This window comes from Nycticebus coucang, chromosome 3 (genome assembly GCF_027406575.1).
Source record: "Nycticebus coucang isolate mNycCou1 chromosome 3, mNycCou1.pri, whole genome shotgun sequence".
NCBI lineage: Eukaryota > Metazoa > Chordata > Mammalia > Primates > Lorisidae > Nycticebus > Nycticebus coucang.
The window spans coordinates 139,885,246-139,905,350 of NC_069782.1; the positions used below are offsets into that span (position 1 = coordinate 139,885,246).

The window sequence follows — 20,105 nt, forward strand, 5'->3', positions numbered from 1 at the left end:
AACTTCAATAATTATGAACTCATAGGCAATCTCGTTTCATTCTATACATGCATTTACTCTCTCCTGTTGCCCCGCCTTGCCCCCACCATGTTTTGAATTATTTTGAAGCAAATTCTGATATTATGACATTCAAAAAAATACTGTCTTACAAGAATGGAGAAGCATGAATCCTATGTACTCAATTTTGATATGAGGACAATTAATGACAATTTAGGTCATGGGGGAGGGAGAGAGAGGGAAGGAGGGAGAGGGGTGGGGCCTTGGTGTGTGCCACACCTTCTGGGGGCAAGACATGATTGCAAGAGGGACTTTACCTAACAAATGCAATCAGTGTAACCTGGCTTATTGTACCCTCAGTGAATCCCCAACAATAAAAAAAAAAAAGAAAAAAAATAAAATAAAAAAATACTGTCTTTACATAAAGTAAGACACAATGATGAGAATATTAGACAGAAGAATATCAACATATATGCCAGGTTGTTTTATTGTGCATTGTTTGTAAATATATATTTACCTATTTTAACTAATAGTTGGCCATGGAAATATTTCTTAAGAGAATATGAAAAATTGTATATTTAAAATATTTAAAAGAATATGAAAAACATTTAATATATTAAAATTATATATAAAATTTAATTTTAAAAATTAAAAATATATTTAAAAATACACTTATATATTTGTATATTATGTATAATTATAATTATACATTTAATACTATAGAATCTCTGCTAAAATGTTTTTATTTGTTTGTTTTTTGAAACACAATCTCAAGCTGTTGCCTTGGGAGAGTGCCACGTGTCATAGCTCACAGCAACCTCCAACTCTTGGGCTTCAGCGATACTCTTGCTTCAATTTTTCTATTTTTAGTAGAGACAGGAGTCTTGCTCTTGTTCAGGCTGGTCTCAAATCTGTGAGCTCAGGCAGTCCACCCGCCTCGGCCTCCCGGAGTGCTAGGATTACAGGCATGAGGCACCGCGCCCAGCCCTCGGCTAAACACTTATTCATCATTCAGATGTATGTTGTTAGATTAAAGCCAGTCACAAACTGCAAAGACGTAGTACCCCTTCACCATGGTTTCACTCTCTGAGGTTTCTCAGTGATAATTCTAGAAATAATTCATAAATTTTAAATTGTGTGCCTTCTGAGTAATGTGATAAAATCTCCCAATGTCTAGCTCCATACCACCCCATCCTGTCCATCCCTTTGTCTAGCATATCCACACTATATATGCCACTCACCTAAGAGTCACTTAGTAACCATCTTATTTATCAGATTGAAAAATGTTACTTACAGGCTTCAATAACTATCTGTAGTTTTCAGGTATCCACTGGGGGTCCTGAACATATCCCCTATAGATAAGGGGGTTCTACATTTCAGAGCTTTTCTGCAGGGGAAAAAGAGATGATTTGCTGATGGATATTAATCTTATTTTTTGAAATTTTAGTTGAGGAGTGCTTTTCCTTAGAGATTTTTCACTTACTACAACATTGATCTGTCTGGGCACAGTGGCTCATGCATGTAATCTTAGCAGTCTAGGAGGCTGAGGCAGGAGGATCCCTTGAGTTTTAAGAGTTTGGGACCAGCCTGAGCAAGAGCAAGACCCAGACCCCCATCTCTACTAAAAAAATACAAAAATCACCCATTGTTGTGATGGGCACCTGTAGTCCCAGCTACTTGGGAGGTGGAGGCAGGACAATTGCTTGAACCCAGAAGTTTCGGGTTGCTGTGAGTGAGGGTGATGCTATGGCAATCTAGCCTGGGCAACAGAGTGGGGCTATCTCAAAAAAAAAAAAATTGATCTTTATTATACATTTACTATGATAATCATGAAGTCTTTGTTTCTTGTTTTTTTAAATTACATTTTAATGAAGATAACCATGTATGATAGGAAACTATCATAAAGCTTTTTGGTCACTGAAGATTGGTTTTGAGAGAGATATAAAAAAGTAACAGAATATAAAGGGGATATAGGAGCAAGTCATATTTTGCTGTGGTTAGTGGTTCTAGTCTGTATATTGGTTTATTGTAGTCAGATTTTGTAAAAGAGCAATGACATATGTTTATTTTTAAATGTGGTTAAAACATGTGGCATATCTTTATCTTACTCTAAATAAGGATTATTAACTAGTTGAATATAAAACTGTACAATAATTTAAGTTTACCTGAATTTTGTTCTTTGAAACTCTTTTCCTTCCCTTTACAGGAAAACTGTGTTTATGAAACTGTAGTTTTGCCTTTGGATGAAAGAGCATTTGAGAAGACTCTAACACCAATCATACAGGAATATTTTGAGCATGGAGATACTAATGAAGTTGCGGTAGGTTTAAAGTTACAAGTATAAGACCCGTGCAGTGGTTCATGTCTGTAATTCTAGAGGAGGATCCATTGAACTCAAGAGTTTGAGACCAGCTTTTTTTAAGAGCTTTTTTCTTCTACTAAAAATAGAAAAATTAGCTGGGTATTGTGGTGGGTGTCTGTAGTGCCAGCTACTTGGGAGGCTGAGGCAGGAGAATCACTTGAGCCTTAGAGTTTGAGGTTGTTGTGAGTTAAGCTGATGCCATGGCACTCTGCCTGGGGCAACAGAGTGAGACTGTCTCTAAAAGAAAAAAGGAAAAAAGTTGGAAATATCATGTACTTAATACAGGAGAGAAAACACTGTTTAAGCAAAACATATCTAGAGTGATCTTGGGTCGCTGAATAAGTTAGCACATTTTCTTTTGCTTAAACAAATTTCAAAGTAAGAAATGGGATAAAGTCCCATTATATTAACCAGTTGTTCTTATATTTAATGTTTGGGATCTGAAGAAAACGGTGTCATTTCCTTCCATGAAAAAATGGCACAAAATAATATTTTTATAAATCAATTTTTATAATTAAAAGAATTTATAATGTCTACTTTTATAATGAATAAAATATTTTGGCAATTTCAGGGTATTTGTGGACCTTCTGAAAACTCTTCAGAGACCTTGGTTAAGAATACCTGACTTAATTTCATGCTTTGATAGTCATTTCGATGTTTAGGATTAAGATAAAATTTTTCTTAATATCAAAAAACCCCCCCACTGATACAAAGATTTAAAAAAGAAATGTATACAGAAACTAAGAATAAATTTAAGTGGTTTTGAAGCAAATTTGTATACAAATTTTGACTGTGTTAATTATGAATTGTTCATAAAGTAAATGCGGAATTGTGAAGTACCATTACTGGTCTAGTTTTGATTACTGAGTAGTAATACAGTTATAACTTTTAAAATTCAAAATGGATGGTCTTGATTTATTTGTCCGATACTATGAAGTTTATCTTTGGATTTTTAAGAGTTGAATATAAAATATTTGTATAGTGCATACAATGTAGAGGAATTTGTGATAGATGATTCCTGCCCTTTTGACATTTAGTCAAGTGAAGGGAATGATATGTAAACAGATTATTAAACTATGTGAGACGTTGTTATGTAAAGGCAGAAACTGTTTAAATCTGGGTATCTGCTTAGCATAGGCCCAACTGTGTATTGTCTGTCTATTAACTAAGTAAGTAGTGTTATGAGCAGAGTGTTAATGGAAGTAAAATTGAGGGCAATAATAGAGGTGATTTGGAGCCATCCGAAGGAGTTTGGCTGTTAAAATGGTTGAAGAAGGTTTTTCAGGAAGTGGGTATACCACGTCTGAAGGCAGTGAGTTAAAGTGTGGTTGGGGAAGATGAAATGGAGTTGAAAGAGGCTACTAACCAGGACACAAGTTAGGGGGCTGTGAAAATAGTTGTGGCACTCTCTTAGCAGTATACCATGATTTAAAGAGTCTGTATTACAGTCTATAGCCTGCAGGGTCAGATTGTCTGTACTCCACGTTCATCTTGGCCACTGCAGCTTTATGCCCTCAGCCATTACTTAATTTTTCTGTGTTTTGGGCACGATAAGTATGATAATTTAATATTCAGAGGGTTATTTTGAGTATTAAATGATGTATATAAAGTGGCTGTTATGTTATGCCTGATAGTTTATAACTGGCTAGTAAGGATTAGCTGCTGCTATTATATTTTTAATAGGAAATTTTAACTTTACCCCAGCATTTAAAACCAATAATCCCATTTAAAAACGGTGGTTTAAGGTCCTATTGTAAACTTCATGTGAAAGTATAAAGTGAATTTTTGTTTTAAGAGAAAGCTTTGAATAAAAGTAGAGTAAAACAGCTTATGATCATGTAAAATAAATTTCTCTACAAATGCTCACAGAACGGTATTTCCAGAAATAATAGATAGTAAGGCAGAGTTAGTTAACTTTTTACTAACTCTGGATTAATAATACTATGTAGCCTTTTTTTTTTTTGAGGCAGAGTTACACTTCGTTGCCACAGGCTAGAGTACTATGGTATCACCCTAGCTCACAGCAACCTCAAACTCCTGGGTTCAAGTGATCCTCCAGCCTCACCACCCTCCTGAGTAGCTGGGATTACAGGCATCTGGCACAATGCCCAGCTAATTTTTTTTATTTTTAGTAGAGACAGGGTCTTGCTCTTTGTTCAAGCTGGTCTCTGAGCCCAAGTGATCCTACCACCTCAGCCTTCCAGAGTGCTAGAATTACAGGCATGACCCCCCACTCCCACCCCTATGCCCAGCTGATACTATGTAGCTCAGTGGACTACAGACTGAGCTATATAATGATGTCTTGGTCAAGGATTTTGACCACATGTACCACTGTGGTCCCATGAAATGATAATACCATATTTTTACTATGCCTTTTGTATGTTTAGATACTGTGTAGGTATACAGATACTTAACATTGTATTGCAGTTGCTTAGTATTTAGTATAGTAACATGCTGTATAGGTTTATAGCCTAGGAACTGTAGGATATACTATATGGCCTCGTTGTGCAGGAGGCTGTACCATCAAGGTTTGTATAAATACACTGTGGTATTTGCACGATGATGAAAATGTCTAAATAACAAGTTTCTTAGACTGTATCCATATCGTTAAGGGACATATGGCTGTAGTTTGAATGTTAATTCACGTTCTTGAGTTTAGTTATGTTCAGGCAGTTAAAAAAGCTTGACAAAGTGAATCAATATCTAATGTATTTGCAGAAAAGGTTGATTTGTCTTATTTCCCAAAATAAGACTGCATGTCTTCTTATTTCCAGAGAGGGAGAGGTAAAGATAGGTATAGATAAAAGCTTGATTTTGCAAAAAGTAAAATTTTATCAAACTCTAGGTAGTCACATACTTTTTAAAATTTTAAAATTTATTTTTTGAATAGGAAATGCTGAGAGATTTAAATCTTGGTGAAATGAAAAGTGGAGTACCAGTGTTGGCAGTGTCCTTAGCATTGGAGGGGAAGGCTAGTCATAGAGAAATGACATCTAAGCTTCTTTCTGACCTTTGTGGGACAGTAATGAGCACAAATGATGTGGAAAAATCATTTGATAAATTGTTGAAAGATCTACCTGAATTAGCACTGGATACTCCTAGAGCACCACAGGTTTGTATGAGTTATTTTGTTCTCTCACCCCCACCCCCAATCCTACATCCCCCGTCTATACTCCTAACTGTAGAAATAATACCTGCTTCTAGAAAATTTTTGTAGATGAAAGGGAAATGGTCCACATTTCACTCTCCCCTCCCCCGCTATGCAAAAATAGCCCTCTAACATTTTGGTGTATTTTTTCAGTTAGCTTGTTTTCTTTCTTTTTTTTTTTAATGTAGTCTTTATCATATTACAAATTCAGTTTTATACTATATGCTCTATATAGTTTTTAGGTCATTTTTTTAACCATATATATTTTTTCTTTTTTTTATTTTTTGGAAGTTGATGAAGTTATGACTTTATTTTTATTTTAAAGGTTCTGACAGGCCTTGTTCTAAATACTGTGTAAACTGTAAATTACGATTGAGATTTTGTTTAGAGTATTAAGCTGCCTTTATCAATTTGAATTTTTAGAGCCAGGGTCCCAGTTTGTTTCTACAACTTTATGATCCACTTTATGATGTATATGCACATATTCCGGTGCTTGTTCTGGGAAAAGCTCCAGTGACCTTCTTGTACAGTAATGTGATATAGGCCTGACTCTACTTACCAAGACTAAATTGTTAGGTCTGCTGAAAAGACATTCAGTGGTTTATCAGGCAAGTTAGAGAGTACAAAGAAAACAAAGAGAGTATAAGATGAATAGTTTGTTAAGCTATTATAACAAAATACCATAGGTGGTGACTTATAAACAACAGAAATTTCTTTTTTTTCTTTTTTTTTTTAAGAGACAGAGTCTCACTTTTGTCACCCTTGGTAGAGTGCTGTGGTGTCACAGCTCACAGCATCCTCCAGCTCTTGCCTCAGCCTCCTAAGCAGCTGGGACCACAGGTGCCCACCACAACACCAGGCTATTTTTTGCAGATTGGCTGGGGCTGGGTTCGAACCTGTTACCCTCGGTATATGGGGTCGGCGCCCTACTCACTGACACCAACAACAGAAATTTCTTGCTCACAGTTTTGGAGGCTGGGAAGTCCAAGTTCAAGGTGCCAGCAGATTTGGTGTCTGGTGAGGGCTTGGTACTCCTGGACGGTGCTTTCTTTGTGTTCTTACATGGCAGAAAGGCATATATATATTTTCTATTATATGTAGTTAATCTGTTTTGTTAGCTAGGATTTTAAAAAATGTTATAATTGATGGAATTTGACTAAAGTTTATTATAAAAAGTCATAAATAAGATTTCCTCTGTGTAGCTTTGAAAATTATTTGCCCTGGCTCGGTGCCTGTGGCTCAAGAGGCTAAGGCGCCAGCCACATACACCTGAGCTGGAGGGTTCAAATCCAGCCCCACTGGCCCGCCAAACAATGATGGCTGCAACCAAAAAAAAAATAATAATAAAAATCCAGGCGTTGTGGCAGGCGCCTGTGGGCCTGTGGTCGCAGTTGCTTGGGAAGTGGAGGCAGGAGAATAGCTTGAGCCCAGGTGTTACAGGTTGCTGTGAGCTGTGATGCCATGGCACTCTACCCAGTTGCACCTAGGGCAACAGCTTGAGGCTCTGTCTCAAACAAACAAACAAAAAAACTGAGGCAAGAGGACTGCTTGAGCCTAAGAGTTGGAGGTTGCTATGAGCTAGGACGTCATGGCATTCTACCTAGGGCAACAGCTTGAGGCTCTGTCTCAAAAAAAAAAAAAGAAAAAGAAAAGTATTTCCCCTGTGTAGCAATGAAATTATTGCTATTTATCAACGTTAATATCTTTACCTATGGCCATAAAATGTATCATCTTTATGTATTTACTTCTCAAACAGACCTTTATTCTTATACACTAAAGTTGTTTCCAATTTTTATTATAATACTATGAACATATGTTCATATAAATATTTCTACATGTTTTTTCTCCATAAGACAAATTCATTTAACTGTCTTTCTGTGGACAGTTTTTTGAGAAAGCCTAGTCCATTGTCTTTTTAGAAAAGAGGCTTTATCTGACTTTAAGATATTCATTTAAATACTTTTGATTATGTACTATGAATTATGCAGTGTGCAAAGTGTTGGGGATTCAGTAGTGAGCAAAACAGATGTGGCACTTAACTTGAAGGTAAAGAGGTGGAAGTGATGTTTGACGTAACCGTTACTAATTGGTGTTTTTTGATATTCCAATATTTATAGGTAGTACTGTGTATTCAACCAGTCTTCACCATTTATATATTTAAAAATTAGGTCCTGGCTCAGTGCCCGTAGCTCAGTGATTACGGTGCCAGCCACATGCATCTAGACTGGCGGGTTCAAGTCCGCCCAGGTCAACTAAAACAATAATAACAACTGCCACAAGAAAATAGCCGGATGTAGTGGTGGATGCCTGTAGTCACAGCTACTTGGGAGGGTGAGGCAAGAGAATTGCTTAAGCCTAAGAGTTTGAGGTTGCTGTGAGCTGTGACAGCATGGCACTCTACCCAGGGTGACATAGTGAGACTCTTTCTCAAAAATAAAATAAAATAAAATAAATAAAAATTATGTACTATTAAAGTTTTAGATTTTTTATATAGGTCTCTTTTTTCACTACAGTTGGTGGGCCAGTTTATTGCTAGAGCTGTTGGAGATGGAATTTTATGTAATACCTATATTGATAGTTACAAAGGAACTGTAGATTGTGTACAGGCTAGGTAAGTAAATTAATTTTCCTACTTAGAATTTCATAGTGGGTGAATTTCTACAAGAGACTATTGAAATGACACTTATATTAATCAGACCTTGTGGACATCTGTGACTTGTTTGTATTCTCCACAGTTAAAACGGAATGGAGAGGTTGTTGGCATGATATAATAGGAGGATAGTACTACAACCCAAAAGTTCTAAGTTTTAGCTAACCTGAAATTAATTGCCTTCATCAGTCAAGCCATTCTTGTTTGGGTATCAAATGCTTTTATAAAATGAAAGCATTGGGTTAAGTTATGTTCTTTAAGTTGCCTTCAGGTTCTAACATTCTGCATTTATTTAAGAGTCTTATAAGATGGATAAGATTAACAGAGGATCCTGATTTACAATTTTATATTGTACTTATCTACTGTAGAAATCTTTTGGAATACATTTTTTTCACTCTTGTCCTTTGGTATAATTAAGTGTAAGCCATAGGTGATATTTGGGAGTTGTGTTGTGTGATTTTTCTTAACTTCCTAGAGATTTAGACTTAGACATAGCCATGTATTAGGTTTTCTCAGGTCTAGATATTAATTTTCTAGGGCTACTTGAGGTCATAGTGGGATAGTTTCCCTGGGTAAGAAGGCATGGATATAGGTAAAAATTGCACGTGACATGCATGTTCTTTCTCATTGCGTATCAGTTATTTTTTTAATATATTTTAATTTTCCTGAATGAGAAATGGAAGTGATAAAGCCTGAGACTATTAACATGAAAATCAACTTTTTTCTGCTCTCAACTTTTTATTTTGAAAAAGATTTTTTTTGAGTTTTGAATTTTATATTGCTTTTAGTTTATATGAAAGATTTTAGGGCATATGGAATTTTGTTAGCTTTAGCCATAATTGGATAAACTTCAGACATGTTCAGACACTAAAATTGAATTTTTTTCCTTTTTCGTAGAGCTGCTCTGGATAAAGCTACCGTGCTGCTGAGTATGTCTAAAGGTGGAAAGCGTAAAGATAGTGTATGGGGCTCTGGAGGCGGGCAGCAACCTGTCAATCACCTTGTTAAAGAGGTAATGATTGGGTATTGTTTTTAACTTAATTTGTATTTTTTAAGTTAACTTGTAATTTGTGCCAAATAGCTGGTATTTTTTTGGACAAGTTTAAGTTCAGTCTTGTAGCTGCAAATGGAAAATTGAATAATCCTTTTATATTTGGCTATATACCCTTTTACTATAAATTATATGATAATTATACTGGATTGTTATTAAATGTTTAATATTTTACTCAGTGAGATTGTATTAAGTTAAAAGAATTTTTGTGAATAATTATAAGAAGGTTAGGTATGAACTTCAAAGGAATGCCTGAAATCTTTCTCTTATATTAGTATTTAAAATTTTTAAATTTTGTAGACTTGAGATTTTCCCACTTTGTAGTTATTCAATAAATATCTATTATTTATGTGAGCAATTTGAAATAGTCTCAGATCATAAGTTACAATTTTGAGAGCTAGAGTAGATCAGAGTGGTACATTTTAGTGAGGAAGTCCACTAGCTGTATACATTCTTTAAAAGGAAACGAACGTGAGATTATTCCCTGTGGATTTTTTTTCTGGCTGTAATATGCTATTCTATAGCAAGAAACAAAAAATGTAGTTAATCTCCTTATTTTAAGATCTTGAAGAAAAGACATGTAATTAGAAGATTTATAGTTAATGTGCTTTACATTTTTGATTATAATCTTTTCATGTGACTGTAATTTTTATTTTTAATAAGTCTTTTAATGATACGTCTTGATGTATTATCTAGTTTAAGCATTAAGGAGCTCAAAATATACTTTGAGCCTTGGCCATTTTTGCTTTCATATACGTATATTAATATTAAAATACATAAATTGGTGTTTTCAATGTCATGATTGCAATACATAGGTAACTCTGAAGGTTCTGAGATAGACTGTTATGGTTTATCATTTCACTTTCAAGAAACACAATAGAGGGGGCGCCACCTGTGGTTCAAAGGAGTAGGGCACCGGTCCTATATACTGGAGGTGGCAGGTTCAAACTCTGCCCCAGCCAAAAAAGAAACACGATCGACAGCATCCTTTCTGATTCACCCATGCAAGTTCGAACTTGCTCAGCTTGGCAGGGTTATGGGGAGGACTTCATTTGTTTCCATTTGTGTGAATTTTACATTTATACTTTTGTGTATTAGAAAACTTTTGTAATGACCTGTGTATCTTTTTTTTTTTTTTTTTTTTTTATTCATACCTGTGTACATTAATGCAATCATGGGGTACAATGTGCTGGTTTTATATACAATCTGAAATATTTTCATCAAACTGGTTAACATAGCCTTCACAGCAAACTCTTAATGTGTTAAGACATTTATATTCTACATTTAGTAAGTTTCACATGTACCCTTGTAAGATGCACCATAGGTATGATCCCACCAATTACCCTCCCTCCACCCATCTCCCCTCCCCTCCCGTCCCTCTCCCCTTTCTCCATATTCTTGGGCTATCATTGGGTTATCGCTTTCATATGAAAGCTATAAATTGGTTTCATAGTAGGGCTGAGTACAGTGGATACTTTTTCTTCCATTCTTGAGATACTTTGCTAAGAAGAATATGTTCCAGTTCCATCCATGTAAAAACGAAAGAGGTAAAGTCTCCCTCTTTCTTTAAGGCTGCATAATATTCCATGGTGTACATATACCACAAATTATTAATCCATTTGTGGGTCGATGGGCACTTGGGCTTCTTCCATAACTTAGCAATTATGAATTGGGCTGCAATAAACATTCTAGTACAAATATCTTTGTTATAATGTGATTTTTGGTGTTCTGGATATATACCTAGTAGTATCAAATGGCAGGTATATTGTTTGATCCCTAAGTGTTTTCCAAACATCTTTCCAAAAGGAACATACTAGTTTGCATTTCCACCAGCAGTGTAGAAGTGTTCCCTTTCTCCACATCCACACCAACATCTCTGGTTTTGGGATTTTGTGATGTGGGCTAATCTTACTGGAGTTAGATGATATCGCAAAGTAGTTTTTGATTTGCATTTCTCTGATGATCAAGGATGATGAGCATTTTTTCATGTGTCTATAGGCCGTGCGCCTGTCTTCTTCAGAGAAGTTTCTCTTCAAGTCCCTTGCCCACCCTGAGATGGGATCACTTGTTCTTTTCTTGCTAATATGTTTGAGTTCTCTGTGGAGTCTGGTTATTAAACCTTTGTTGGAGACATAACCTGCAAATATCTTCTCCCATTCTGTGGGCTGTCTGCTTCCTTTACTTACTGTGTTCTGGCTGTGCAGAAGCTTTTTAGTTTGATCAGGTCCCAATAATGTATTTTTGGTGTTGCTTCAATTGCCCTAAGGGGTCCTCCTCATAAAATATTCGCCCAGGCTGATTTCTTCAAGTGTTTTCCCTGCACTTCTAATTTTTTTTTTTTTTTTTGCGGTTTTTGGCCGGGGCTGGGTTTGAACCCTGCCACCTCCAGCATATGGGGCCGGTGCCCTACTCCTTTGAGTCACAGGCGCCGCCTCTTCTAGTATTTTTATAGTTTCATGCCTTAAGTTTAAATCTTTAATCCAGTGAGAGTCTATCTTAGTTAATGGTGAAAGGTGTGGGTCCAGTTTCAGTCTTCTACAGGTCGCCAGCCAGTTCATCCAGCACCATTTGTTAAAATAGGGAATCTTTTCCCCACTGAATGTTTTTAATTGGCTTGTCAAAGATCAAATAATGGTAAGTAGCTGGGTTCATCTCTTGGTTCTCTATTCTGTTCCATACATCTACCTCTCTGTTTTTGTGCCAGTACCATGCTGTTTTGATCACTGTCGATTTATAGTATAGTCTGAGGTCAAGTAGTGTGATTCCTCCTCTTTGTTTTTATTTCTGAGTAATGTCTTGGCTATTCGAGGTTTTTTCTGATTCCATATAAAACTAAGTATTATTTTTTCGAGGTCTTTAAAGTATGGCAGTGGAGCTTAAATAGGGATTGCATTAAAATTGTATATTGCTTTGGGTAGTATGGACATTTTAACAGTGTTGATTCTTCCCAGCCATGAGCATGGTATATTTTTCCATTTGTTAACATCTTCAGCTATTTCTTTTCTTAGAGTTTCATAGTTCTCTTTTTAGAGATCTTTCACATTCTTTGTTAGGTAAATTCCCAAATATTTCATCTTCTTTGGCACTACTATGAATGGAATAGAGTCCTTGACTGTTTTTTCAGCTTGACTATTGTTGGTATATATAAAGGCTACAGATTTATGAGTATTGATTTTGTAACCTGAGATGCTGCTGTATTGCTTGATAACTTCTAAGAGTTTTGTGGTAGAATCCCTGGTGTTTTCCAGATATACAATCATATCTGCGAAGAGTGAAAGTTTGATCTCTTCTAACCCTATGTGGATACCCTGGATTGCCTTTTCTTCCCTAATTGTGATGGCTGAGAGTTCCATTACAATGTTAAAAAGCAGTGGAGACAATGGGCACCCTTGCCTGGTTCCTGATCTGAGTGGAAATGATTTCAATTTAACTCCATTCAATACGATATTGGCTGTGGGTTTGCTGTAGATGGCCTCTATCAGTTTAAGAAATGTCCCTTCTATACCCATTTTCTTTTTTTTTTTAATATACCCATTTTCTTAAGTGTTCTGATCATGAAAGGATGCTGTATATTATCAAAAGCTTTTTCTGCATCAATTGACAGAATCATATGGTCTTTGTTTTTTAATTTGTTTATGTGATGAATTATATTTATAGATTTACATATACTGAACCAGCTTTGAGACCCTGGGATAAAACCCACTTGGTCATGGTGTATAATTTGTTTGATGTGTTGCTGGATTCTGTTTGCTAGGATCTTGTGTATCTGTTTTTTTAAAAATTAAAGAATTATTAGAAGAATTAAGGTATAAAAATAGTTAAAATACCAGGACATGTAGGCAAGGTTAAGAAATAAGAGGCATCCAGATTGGAAAGGAAGGTGGAGGTAATATTAGTTTGATTCACAGATAATATGAACTGTATATGGAAAATCTGAATGAATCTACCAAATAACCTCCCCAAACCCAAAATAAACTATTCACTAAATAAATGGGTTCAGCAAGGTTGCAGGATATAAGATCAATATGAAAATGCAATTCTGTATCTATACGGTAGCAGTGAAAGATCTGAACTGAAATTAATTGCAATTTACAAATAGCATCAAAAATAAAATACTTAGGAGTAAATCAAATGCAAATCTGATACACTGAAAACTGCAAAGCATTGTTGAAGGAAATTAAAGAAGACTTAATTATATTTCATGTGTGCAGATCAGAAGACATAATATGTTCAAGATGGCAATTCCCCCAAGTTAATATTTTGAGAAACTGCTAAACTGTTGTGTGTGAATTTATAATAAAAAAAACAGATAAGATAAAAATTGAAATAAAACTACCAATATGAATTTGAGGTGGACATTATTTGGATATTCATATAACCAAATGGAAGGAAGGGTTGAGACAAAGAAGACTTAGAAATGTATACATGTGTTCATAATTTATCATTCTCAGAAACATATGGAATCCATGGGCAGCATTTAAAATATTTTTTAAAGTTACATAGCAAATGTTAGAACTAAGTAGAATTAATTTTTTTATTATTTTTTTGAGACAGAATCTCACTTTGTCACCCATGGTAGAGTGCTGTGGCATCACAGCTCACAGCAACCTCCAGCTCTTGGGCTTAGGCGCATTGTCTTGCCTCAGCCTCCCAAGTAGCTGGGACTACAGGTGCCCGCCACAATGCCTGGCTATTTTTTGTTGTAGTTTGGCCGGGTCTGGGTTCGAACCTGCCACCCGTGGTATATGGGGCCAGTGCCCTACTCACTGAGCCACTGGTGCTGCCCTTAAAACTAAGTAGAATTTAAATAACAAATACAGTCATATGCCACATAACAATTTTTGGTTAATAATGGACAGTATGGAACCGTGGTGATCTCTTAAGATTATAATGGAGCTGAAAAATTCCTATTACCTAGTGTTGTTGTAGCCATTGTAATATCATGGCACAATTTATTTTCTTATAAGTTTAGGGTAGCCTAAGTGTATATTGTTTATAAAGTCTGTACTAGTATACATTCCTAGGCTTTCACGTTCACTTAACATTGACTCAACCAGAGCAATTTCTAGTCCTTCAAGCTCAATTCATAGTTAAGATTGCTACACAAGTATACCTTTTTTTTTTTTTTTTTGGTCATTTATACCATAATTTTAGTATACCTTTTCTATGTTCAGATAAACAAATACTATTGTGTTCTAATTAAAGTATTCAGTACAGTAACATGCTGTATAGGTTTGTAGCCTAGGAGTGATAGTATATACCATATAGCCTAGGTGTGCAGTAGGGTGTACCCTCTAGGTTTGTGTAAATACACTGTAATAGTCATGTGACAGAAAACATCTAATACATTTTTCAGAGTGTATCCTTATGGTTAAATGACAAATGACTGTATATTAATTGATAATTATAAAAACACTTTATTCAAATGCTGTGCTTTAAATATTTACTTTCCTAAAGCATAATAGGAATTATTCATCAGGATGTATTTTGTGATTACACTTTACTTTACCTTGTATGAAAATATGCTGTAGCAGTGGGAAAAAGAAGATAATTAAAAAAGTTTATTTTCAGTTAGCTAGCACTCAGTGCCACCTAGATGCAAAAGTGATTTTAACAGGTGGCATATAGGGAAGTTCGTGTGCTGAAAATTTTTTCTCTATAGCCATAGATGATATTATTCAAGTTTAAACAGAACTTTCCTTTTTAGCTTCAAGTGGAAACTGAATTATTGATGACCATTTTAGATAATGGGTTTCAAATCCTTACTTGTAGAGAAAAGAGAAACTGTATTGCCCTGTTCAATAATGCCCCATTATCATCTGTCACTTTTTCGGCTTCCAGGGTTCTTACTATTCAGGTCATCTTGATAAAAGTGCAATATTTTATGCCACCTTAAAAATTCATACTGAGACTTTCCGTTAGGGCCCTCTAGTGGTATTTAAAATTCCTTGATTTCACTGGGAGCATTCTAAAGCATTATGGTCATATAACCCAGGCCATGGATATTATCCCTGTTCTTGGATTTCAGCGAGTGTTCAGACACACTGAAGACACTTCATCATTATGAACCATTTAAAAATTGAGGACTTTTTTTAATTATGAAAAAATTATGATAAGTGCATGTGGGGTCTGTGTGTTCTTAGCTGTGATCTGCTGTTTCATAATATAATATATTGAAATGAGGGTAAATAATCCTGTGGGTAAGCACAGTTTTTTTTAAAAATTAGGAATTCTAACGCATCTCAACTTTTAAATCTAATAGATTGATATGCTGTTGAAAGAGTATTTACTGTCTGGGGACATACCTGAAGCTGAACATTGCCTTAAGGAACTGGAAGTACCTCATTTTCACCATGAGCTTGTATATGAAGTAAGATTACCTTGCCATACCAAAGAGAACTTTTTAATTAAGTGTTCCTTTTTGTACCACAGTGATTTAATGCTGCTTTAATAACGTACATTTTTTTCTTGTTATAAAATATTAAGGAAGAAAGTAGTTTTTAAATTTTCATGATTATAAAATCACATAATGATTACAAATTAGAGAAAAGGCTGTTACATTTTTGGAGCAGTTTCTTATATGAATTAATGACCCAAAATTCATTCATTCATTCAATTTTTAGGCTATTGTAATGGTTTTAGAGTCAACTGGAGAAAATACGTTTAAGGTGATTTTGGATTTATTAAAATCCCTTTGGAAGTCTTCTACCATTACTGTAGACCAAATGAAAAGAGTAAGTATAGTATTATTTTGAACATCTTTTAGGCTAATATATGATTGAGTAAAGAATTAAATTTTCTTTAAGTTTAATATTATGTTTATAATATTAAATATTAATATTTAATATTAATATTTGTTTGTTTTCTTAATGGTAGTGTTTGAGGTTTGAACCTCTTACAGCTACTTCTTGGAAAGTAACACTTCATTGAGTTTTTTTAACTTATTTCTATTTATTTTTATTTCATCAATTAATGTTTTGGGAGACAGAGTTTTACTTTGTCATCCTCAGTAGAATGCCAGTGGCATCATAGCTCACAGCAACCTCAAACTCTTGGGCTCAAGCCATCCTCTTGCCTTGGTCTCCCAACCAGCTGGGGCTATAGACGCCCACCACAACACCCGACTATTTTTAGAGGTAGGGTATGGTTCTTGCTCAGGCATTTCTCTAACTCCTCAGCTCAGACAATCTACCAGCCTTGGCCTTCCAAAGGGCAAGGATTGCAGGTGTGAGCTACCGTGCCTGGCCTTACCTATTTTTAAAAATGTGATTGTATATTCCCTCTCAAGTGTTCAGTTTCTAATATATAATACTTCTATTTTATATTTAGAGAAACATGAACCTTTAACAAATTATACTTTAAAGTACTTATTTAAAATTGTATGTATTTTTGAAATGTTAGTGAGGTTCTTATTTTGTTTGCACTTTATTTTTTTAAAAGGTAGTAAATGTATATAGAAAAGAAGATGGAGAAGAAATTTGTCCAATGTCTGATAGAAGTCTGCCTGCAGTTCTTTTGAAAGAACAGTTTTAAAGAAAACATTCTGTAACAAATCTACTTTCTGTACTTTACAAGGTTCAAATCTAACCTCAATTTAACTGTATGAACATTTGGCCTTAAATAGACTGATGACATAGTGATGGATTGTTTTATGGGATGTATTTTTTTATGGGCTAAGAATTCTATATATAATTTCATCATTTTAGGGTTATGAGAGAATTTATAATGAAATTCCAGACATTAATCTGGATGTCCCACATTCATACTCTGTGCTTGAGCGATTTGTAGAAGAATGTTTTCAGGCTGGAATAATTTCCAAACACCTCAGAGATCTTTGTCCTTCAAGGTACATTCTTTAAATATTACTTTCTCAATATAAAATACTGGATGAGGAGTTAGGACAGGCCAAGTGCTAAAATAGTTTTCTATCATTCTAGCTGTGTCAGAAAAATGATATATCTTCATTACTATTTTGAGTTTATGGAGAAACAAGCATAAAGCTTGTTTTACCTCCTTGTAAATATGTACAAGACTATCTTATTAGGTTCTGGTTCATTTGAAGGAAACTCATTTTGTGGTGCAGTTGTTTACCAGGCTTTGTTATAAGTACTTTAAATGTTTAATTTTAGAGTAGGTACTATCAATAATAAGATGAGGGAATAGAGACGTAGGGGTTTATAATGTACCTTTTCTAAGATCACATGGCTAGTCCATGGTAGAGGCCAAGAGTGAATCCAGACTTCTGGCTTCAGAGATCTAGGCTCTTTCCTACACCGTGTGGCTGCCCTTGCTTCTTCATAGGATGGGGAATTGGGGCTGATTGGATTGTATCCTATGAGAAAGCATATGGGTGGGAGGTTCTTTGGAGGTACTATATTTGTGCTACTAGGATGTAACTCTTTTTTAAGAGTTAAGTTGCTTTTTTTTTTTTTTTTAAATTGCAGTTTTGATTTGACTGGGCTGGGTTTGAACCCACCACCTCTGGCATGTGGGGCCGGTGCCCTACCCCTTTGAGCCACAGGCGCCGCCTGAGTTAAGTTGGTTGTTAAATCTAATATTGAAGCTTATAGTGGGTATGAATGTTTAGCAGTAGCTAAACTTCTTGTGTGGGTCAGTTTTACTACATTTTTTTGTAATTTTCTTGGGAAAAAATTCCTAAGCTTTGAGTATTTGAAGTGCATTGTGAGAATTACATCTCAGAAAAATAATTCCTGACAGGGTCCTGTGATATATAGAAAGTTTAGAAGCCATTCAGAGAGGAGGAAAAAAAGTGATGTAAGATTCAGTTTATGGCTTTACAACATATGTTTAGAAATACAGACTGCAGCTTGGTGATAGCGCCATTTATGTATTGATGTATCAAGCAGTGTACAACTGTAAAAACTCAATTTTGGTAAGACTTCTTGCTGTTGACTGCTTCATTCTGTATCTTGGTCTCATAATAACATAGTCTGAAGCCTTTATGTTCAAGAAAATGTAGCTGGTTGCCACCTAGACTTAAGTTTGGAGAGGGGGTCAGCACCTTGGCACTGGCTTTTAAAACGTTTTTAAGCCTCTGTTTGAAAGTCTCATTATTTCTATTGTGGCTTTGCTTTCAGGATTGATTGTTTGGGAATACTTAAACTTCCTGTGTATACCAGTTTAGCTTTGACTTTTGTCCTCTGCCTCATTGTGCTTACTTGGGTGAAGTGCACATGGTGTGGTCTTGCATGCTTGTGCATGTTGGTCTGGGGTCAGTGTAAGGGCTAATCCTGCCGTCTCCATTCCCACTTGCTGCTTTAGGTTACTAGCCAGGTGTTCCAGCTGGGCTATTGCTACTACATGTAGCCAGTGTGGTTACACTATAGAGCCAGGGCTTCTTGAATTTGAAATAGTAAGAATCCCAAAATAGGGCATAGGCTGGAATTAGATTCTGATGTTTTTCCACATTCCAGTTATGGATTTTCTAATCTGATAAAAATTGGAAAAAAAATTATTAAATTTGGATATTTTGATAGCTTCCATAGCTCAAGTTTGCATGATTGTTAAGTTACGTTAGTGTTTCCTATTTGGCCCACTATTTTAGCTTTCAAATAACGTGGTGGAAGTAAATATTAAATTTCTAAGTAAGATGTTTGCCTTAAGTTTTATATTAACTTTTTTTACATGACTCATTTTGCATAACTTACTTCAACAGTTAAGCTTTCATTTAAATAAAAACTCAGATTCACTGTTGATTTGATACTTTATGCTAAGATGTATAGTGAGGAAAGTCTTCTTCAAAGGAATCATAGGCATTCTTTTTATTTTTTTCTTAAAAAAAACAAAAAACCCTTGGAAACTTAGTATATGGAACCAAAAAATACCAAGATTTTTTTCCATTGACTATAGTCAGAAGTTATATCTATTTTAATATATTTTTGTTCTTTTTATTACAGGGGCAGAAAGCGTTTTGTAAGCGAAGGAGATGGAGGTCGTCTTAAACCGGAGAGCTACTGAATATAAGAACTCTTGCAGTCTTAGATATTATAAAAATATATATCTGAATTGTAAGAGTTGTTAGCACAGGTTTTTTTTTTTTTTTAGCACTTGTTTTGGGTACAAGGCATTTCTGAAATTTTACAAACTTACATTTAAGGGGAACTTTTAAAAGATTTTTTTTTTTTTTGAGGGGGAAAGGAGAGACAGAAAAGTAACTTCTTAAGTGGAATATTCTAATAAGCTACCTTTTGTAAGTGCCATGTTTATGACCTAATCATTCCAAGTTTTGCATTGATGTCTGACTGCCACTCCTTTCTTTCAAGGACAGTGTTTTTTGTAGTAAAATCACTGGTTTATACAAAGCTTTATTTAGGGGGTAAAGTTAAGCTGCTAAAATACCCCATGTTGGCTGCTGCTGTTGAAATACTGTGCTTTGGGAGTTAAAAAAAAAAAAAAGGTTATTTCTTTGTCTTAAAGAATTTTTAAAAAATGAGTTAGTCATAAGACTTATTCATCTTTCCAGGGAACATATTGATTGGTCTTAAAGACTAGACAGTTAAGTAAATGAATGGTGGCTGGAACATCTATTTTTCTACAAAACTGGAAAAATGAACTTGGTTTGAGAAGAATGTACAACAAAATAAAACATGTGAAACAGTGTTGATTCTTTATTGGGAGTACGTTTATTTTAGGTCTTCTGTAAACTTTAATTTCAACAAATTTTAAATCATCTAAAGAAACATACTTGAACCCAGAATTTAAGCTGTGTTCCTCAAACTTTTTTTTCCTTGAAACTTTTACATCAAGCTTACACAGTAAGTTATTTTAAGATTATACTGGGAAAAACTGCATGCACACTTATAATGGGGAAAAATGCATGCACACTTTACTCCCTTGTTTACTGATCTGATTTATAGCTTAATGAAATTTCTAAAAT

General features: G+C 35.0%; 1 protein-coding gene across 3 annotated transcripts in view; it reads left to right on the forward strand.

Annotated features, from left to right (window-relative positions):
• PDCD4 (programmed cell death 4) overlaps nt 1-19,827 on the forward strand; it is a 34,394-nt gene extending 14,567 nt beyond the window's left edge. For 2 of the 3 annotated variants that reach the window (XM_053583621.1, XM_053583622.1), the window contains exons 5-12: nt 2,204-2,317; nt 5,250-5,471; nt 8,021-8,118; nt 9,055-9,169; nt 15,471-15,578; nt 15,832-15,942; nt 16,915-17,054; nt 19,126-19,827. In XM_053583621.1, the coding sequence (XP_053439596.1) occupies nt 2,204-2,317; nt 5,250-5,471; nt 8,021-8,118; nt 9,055-9,169; nt 15,471-15,578; nt 15,832-15,942; nt 16,915-17,054; nt 19,126-19,186 (969 nt within the window). In that variant the 3' untranslated portion in view covers nt 19,187-19,827. The remainder of the gene's footprint in view (nt 1-2,203; nt 2,318-5,249; nt 5,472-8,020; nt 8,119-9,054; nt 9,170-15,470; nt 15,579-15,831; nt 15,943-16,914; nt 17,055-19,125) is intronic. The other variant, XM_053583623.1, reaches the window with a different exon arrangement.
• Nucleotides 19,828-20,105: the final 278 nt, after the last annotated feature.